Consider the following 6,544-nt stretch of genomic DNA (forward strand, 5'->3'; position numbering starts at 1 on the left):
ATATTCGCCAACTAGGTAGACTTTGTGCACAGATCCTACTATTACTATAAACGCGAAAGTTTGTAAGTATGGATGGATAGATGTATGGGTGTTTGTTACTTTTCCACGCGAAAACAGCTTAATTAATGTGAAATTTGGAATGGAGATAGATTATAGTGTGGACTAGCACATAGGCTAGTTTTTAGCTCGGTTTGCATGCGGGTTACAGCTAGTAAAATACTATACTAGCTTTGTGTAATGAAATGATAATGATTGCGATTTAGAATCGTGTTTTAGTACGTGTTTTGGTTTAAATAATAATAAATTCCTCTATTGTGTCAAAAAATAAAAAGTAAAGTACCTACCTGTGTTAATTGTATACGATATTCAATTTTAAATAAGAATTAGGAACATTCATTCAATGTTAGATAAAAGTTATAAATTAAAAATCAATCGGCCATTTTTTTTACTTTATGTAATGTAAACTCCCCTCAACAACATAACATTTCTCAACCGCTTTGCAGTAGTCATTTTGTGTAAAATGTTCCCAAGACGACCACATATGAATTACTTTGCGAAAAAGATATAAGATCTCATGTAGAGTCAAGCTTGTGAGTCTACACAGCCTACCTCTACGGGTACCCTACTCAAGGGTACCCTTACTTCACAAATTCTACATATGAGTAAAATTGTATGAGCCTCATAAATAACAGAGTTTTTAATCTATATCTCTTTTCAAGTCTATTCTTCCAACTCTGGTGGTATTTCAAACGAATAATAATAATAATAGTTGAAAATTATTGTCGTTATCGAATAAAAAAACAAATAAATTATACTGACAGCCTTACTTAAGAGGCTGACAGTGCTGTGCCTTGGTAGTCTTTTCGTGGCCCAGTATCTTATATGTATTACCTACCTAGGTATCAAAACATTTGTAATGTCGGTATATTATATAAAAATTTAAGCATTCGGATATTTTGTGTTATTCAGGATGAATGAAGATATGCAGTATTAAAATTATTGTTTCTTTTTCACACTTTTCATAAGCAATATCACATAAGTACAAGTTAATTATGCAAAAGATAAACTTTATATTATCATAATCTGTAATCATGTGATCCGAAGTTATCCGTCATTTTGACACTTGACAGTAATGACATTTGGTTAAAAAAATTTGATTGCGGTTTCTATGTTCAAGATCAAGGATACCGACGTGCTTTTTGTGTTATTCTTATAGTTATTATTATTATCGCCGCAGTAGGATGTGATGTGATTAATACATTGTGTATTGATATTGATGGCAGATAGACAGCGTACCGTGCGCGCTGAAGACATGGCGACAACAAGTACCGCTGTGACGACGGTTCCCCCGCAGGTAGAGGAGGTAAATATACACTTATCTTATGTATTTGACTTGTAAATACATAGTTAAATACATGTTTTGATTACGATAACTAGACTGGATGGAATTGCCACACGCACAAGGCGTACCTTGAATTGATAAAAGAGATCTCCGTTTAAAATAATGATAACTATAAAACCAATTTTTCGCGGCTTTTCACCGTTTAAGTTTATAAGGGTATCGTATTCGACAAATTCGGGATTATTAAGTGATATAAATGTATTAGATTTATCGAGAATCATCGCAGGGCCAGTGTGTACTATGACCCTCGGAGACTTAGGCGCGAATGTTATTAAAGTAGAAAGTTTCGAGGGAGACGAGGCGAGGAAATGGGGTCCTCCATTTACCAAAGGCAAAGATTCCTACTATTTCTTATCTGTTAATAGAAGCAAGAAAAGCATTTGTGTTGATTTAAAAACTTGTGAAGGTAAGTTGATTATCACGATATAAAACAATATACTATTTATTTTACTAATTATTACCATTATAAAGTAACACATGTATGTGTTAATAATAAAAATCAACAGTTTCAAGATCCTGGTACAATTTTAAATTGCCATGATAAAATAATTTGTATATTTCCAGGGAAATCAATTATATATGACTTGGCAAAAAAATGTGATGTTGTTGTGGAGAACTTTCTACCTGGCAAGCTAGATAAATTGGAAGTTGGCTATGAGAAATTAAGTCAAGTTAATCCTAAACTTATATACTGCGCTATAACTGGTTTTGGACCGACAGGACCTTATGCTATGAAACCAGGGTATTGGAACTATACAATTAAATTCTTATAAATAATCTTAATACTTATTTAAATATTAACTAGCTTTACATGAGTCAGTTAAAATTGAAGTTGCCTGCCTGCCTGTTTGTTACTTATTTACTTACAATTTAATTGCTTATTTCTATTTATTTCCAAGTATTCAAGATCTATTTCATCATATAGTTTTATTTCAGTTATGATGTAATCGCTGCTGCAATGGGAGGCTTTTTAAACTCAACTGGAGAGAGGAACGGAAGACCTGTTAAGGCTGGTGTTGCCATAACTGACGTTACAACAGGCTTGCACGCGTTTGGCGCGATCATGACTGCATTATATTATAGAAGGAACACTGGCAAAGGGCAGAAAATCGATTGTAATCTACTCTCCACTCAAATTTCTAGCATGATAAATATAGCAAATAATTATTTGAACTGCGGCATTGAAGGCGAGAAATGGGGAACAGCTCATGCTAATTTAGTTCCTTATCAGTCTTTTAAAACGAATGATGGTGAAATGGTTATAGGCACAGGGTCCAATGCCCAATTTGCAGATTTGTGCCGACTCATGCACAGAGAAGACTTAATTGAAGATGAAAGATTCAAAGACAACGCGGCGCGTGTTGCAAATCGCGACGACATAATAAGGATTATTAGTGACGTTATAGTTACGAAGTCGAAAAAGCAATGGTTGGAGGTATTTAGACATGCATCATTTGCATATGGACCAGTTAATACGATGAAGGAGGTATTCGAAGATGAACATGTCAGAGAGATAAAGTTGGTTAAGGAGTTGGAGCACCCAGATGCTGGGAAGATTAGGGTGGTTGGTCCGCCCACTGTTTATTCTGAGGGTGGTAATGAGGCAAGGTTACCACCTCCGAAATTAGGACAACACACACGAGATGTTTTGGCGAATTTTCTAGGTTATCACGATGCGAAAATTGAGGGATTGATGCAAAATAAAGTTATAAGATAACATAATGAGGAAATGTTTGTAAAGCATTGATTTTTATGATCATTATATGTCTTTATTTATTATCAGTTGTTAAGAATGATCAATATTTTATAAACAGAATTAATGAAAGATGTATTTTCTATGGAATTTATGTTTCATTGTCTTCATTGCATATTAATAAAACTGCAGAAAATCTCTAAATTAAACATCCCACTCTCCTACAAAGAGGGTGGTAAAATTCAAGATATTTAAATACTAATTTTGTATGTTCAACTTTAACAATAATCTCCAAATAGTATTACTGAATAGTCATTATACAGACAGTATGTATGTGAAAACAAATGTTGTTTTGATCTCAGATCAACTTTCACCTGCATTGTTTCACAGTATTTGTAATTATATAGCCTACAGTATTCTGAGATGGTGGTTGTAACATGCACGCAAACAAAAAAGATAAATTTTATCTCACATTATCTTATATACTTATATTCTTTGTAGGTAATAAATAGTATTGAAATGTAATATGTTTATTTTTTTCAATGGTATCTAATGTAAAGAGATCTGATAAAGATACTTGAGATACATTGTTGTTATGCTAGTTTTTTTGATGTCATCTATATTTACTCATGTTGTGAAGTTTATAGTTTTATATAAATTAGTGTTTGAAGAGGCTATTATATTTTATATAATATTATATACAATTGAAATAAAACTTTGAAAAATGAAATTGTTTATTTTATTTTACTAATAGGAATAGAAGATATATTAAAATAAATATTTATAATCAGGCCAAATACAGATATTTTACCCTTCTATAATCTGTACTTATAATACGATGGTGAATAGTTTGTTTGTTTACATATGCTAATCTCGGGTGCTACTGGTCTGGTCTGAAAAATAAGATCAGTGATAGATAGTCCTAGGCGAACGCGTGTAGGCTGTATATAGCATCATAAACGATAGTGGATGAAATCACTGGGCACATATTGTATTTGATAATACTAAATCAAATAAATTGTTGTAGTTAATTTAAATATTTTATGTAGGTACTCTAAAGCTTGTTCTTATGATATATTATTCTTTTTTTCAAAATATGTGCATTAAATTATGTCCACAAAATTGAAATATTCATCTGAATTACATTTAAATTATAAATTGTCATAAAAAATTAACTCCCAAAAAAACTCAGTTCTTGCTGAAGACTAGCTACTAGAAAACTATCCGCATACGCATGTAAGCGAACCGAAAATGTACAATGTAGGAATTAATTCCAGGAGTCGGTGGAGCGCGTGACCGTGATCACGTTGCGGCCCACGAAGCAGCAGACGCGCAAGAAGGTGGTTTGGACTGAGGATACTGTGGATAATGAGCATATGAATAAGAAGAAGTCGAAATGTGGGTATTTTTGCCTAATTTTTGTCTTTTTTTATATGTCAAAGCGGGCAACTGAGCGGGTGGTTTTCCTGATGGTAAGCGATCACCACCGCCCATGAACATTCGCAGAAGTAGTGCCTTGGCGGATGCGCTGCCCGCTTTTAAGGGGTAAGGGATAAGGATTGATGACTGGAAAGAAGGAATGGACTGGGAGGGGTGAAGAATAGGAAATGTGCCTCTGGCTCCGCTACTCACTGTACGAAACACAATAGCATATTATTATTTCACGCCGATCTCCTGTGAGGGTGTTGTACTTCCCCGGTGCGAGCTGGTCCCAATTCGAAAATTCGCAACGCTTCTTTTTTTATTCGTTATTACGAATAAAAAGATACGTGGTCCAGCGATCTTCTGTTGGTAGGCGCTGTACCACGTTTTCGACTGATGTGAAGCTTAGATGTGGTCTAAGATTGAATAAGGTACCTGTTCATTAATTTCTTGAAGATCTCTAGATTGAATTCGTCGAGAAACACAACCTCGGGAAGCATGTTCCAATCCCTTGCGGTTCGAATAAAGAATGCTATTTAATTGTCTTTAAAAATTTTGAATTTGAAATCCTAATCACCTCATCTACTTATAGTCTTGCGACTGATTGCAGGTCTTGAAAAAAAAAGAAAAAAAATTATAACATAATCATATCATGTTATGCGAATTCATTTCTTATCCGAACTGCGAAGGAATGGAACTCTCTTCCACCGTCGGTGTTCCTGGATCACTACAATTTACAACTCTTCAAGTCCAGAGTGAATAGGCTTCTCCTAGGCAGGCGTGCCCATTTATAGATCGCATCCCTGCTCAACATCAGGTAGGATAGCGGTCATACGTCTGCCTATTTAATATAAAAAAAAAAAAACTTTTTCAGGTTGTTGTATATACGAAAAGCCGCGTCGCTTCGACGAGTCGGACTCAGAGAGCGACGACGAGTGCGAGCATTGCTTCGGCCACGTCGAGAAGCGCAAGAAGCGAGCTGGCTCCAGCACCGCCACTGCGGTTCAGGTACTCAAACTCAAACTCGAAGATTCATTTATTCACATAGACTTCTTATACGGCACTTTGGAATCGTCATATTACACAGTTATAACATTTGCCACCGGTTCGGAAACCAGTTGCTCTGTTTTAAATGTCCATTTTACATTTATACATATATACAAACAATGAAACAATGGCAAAGATCTGTCCTGTGGTTCCTAAGCCTCAACATTTCGTGGATTTTCGTGATCCTTTTGTTTTCCCCCCATTTTATCTGCCATAAGCGGTATCCGCTGTACGCGGAAGTGTTCCCTGGCCATGTATGACATGTAGAGCGAGCAATGAAGACATCTACGCTTCAAGGGACCATTATAGTCATGTCTTTTCTGTTAAGAGGACAAAAAATATGAGAAAAAACTGAAAGACAATATTTTATGATACATAAACTGTTTCATCTTGTCTAAGATAGTGAACGTAAATAAATTATATAATCTAATCAAAATTATGCTATTTTTCACTGACCCTTCATAAGTGCACAAAGTTTAAATTAAATTGGTCCCTTTAAAGTGGGTCAAAAAGTGCCTAAAGAGTTACATACATACAAAATAAGTAGGTTGAATCCTGGCATTGAATAACTTTTTAATATTTTAGCAGTTCTAAAAACGTGAAAGTCTATTTATTAACATGAGCGAAATGAACCCGGTATATATTTTTATTTATTTTCAACTTAGAAGTAAAAGTTGCATTTAGTTCTAGTTTTATTAACAGACGGAGAAAATACTGAAACAAGTATTGTTTTATCTCTTTTCTAATTTTTATGTATAATTTATCATATAAAATGCAGGAAGCAACGGAACAAACAGCATCGATAACGCTACAGCCGCCGGAGCCTGCACCCGCGCCGCCCGACAAGCCTTCAGCTGATACTTAAATACCTTTATTCTAAATAAATATATTATTGCTAAAAATAATTACTACCCATGATTACTCAAGTAAAAGGCGTAGATATATGATTACTATAGTACTTATAGTTTTGTAACGAAATC

The 6,544-nt window shown here is 34.6% G+C and overlaps 1 protein-coding gene across 1 annotated transcript; it reads left to right on the forward strand.

The window, feature by feature from the left end:
- The first annotated feature begins 1,417 nt into the window (after positions 1 to 1,417).
- LOC119831325 (succinate--hydroxymethylglutarate CoA-transferase-like) lies at positions 1,418 to 6,538 on the forward strand. Its single transcript, XM_038354632.1, has 7 exons — positions 1,418 to 1,808; positions 1,967 to 2,144; positions 2,339 to 3,117; positions 3,564 to 3,592; positions 4,376 to 4,493; positions 5,392 to 5,525; positions 6,343 to 6,538. Exons 1-7 carry the CDS (start codon positions 1,505 to 1,507, stop codon positions 6,427 to 6,429), a joined length of 1,629 nt encoding a protein of 542 aa, XP_038210560.1. The 5' UTR covers positions 1,418 to 1,504; the 3' UTR covers positions 6,430 to 6,538.
- The last annotated feature ends 6 nt before the right edge of the window (positions 6,539 to 6,544 follow it).

Source organism: Zerene cesonia, chromosome 1, assembly GCF_012273895.1.
Source record: "Zerene cesonia ecotype Mississippi chromosome 1, Zerene_cesonia_1.1, whole genome shotgun sequence".
Classification (NCBI taxonomy): domain Eukaryota; kingdom Metazoa; phylum Arthropoda; class Insecta; order Lepidoptera; family Pieridae; genus Zerene; species Zerene cesonia.

Excerpts from the sequence above, each read along its gene's own strand:
- LOC119831325 (XM_038354632.1), top strand. The coding sequence starts at position 1,505 with ATGATAACTATAAAACCAATTTTTCGCGGCTTTTCACCGTTTAAGTTT. Across the intron at positions 1,809-1,966 it reads TGATTTAAAAACTTGTGAAG|GGAAATCAATTATATATGAC; the intron begins GTAAGTTGATTA and ends GTATATTTCCAG. Across the intron at positions 2,145-2,338 it reads CCTTATGCTATGAAACCAGG|TTATGATGTAATCGCTGCTG; the intron begins GTATTGGAACTA and ends GTTTTATTTCAG.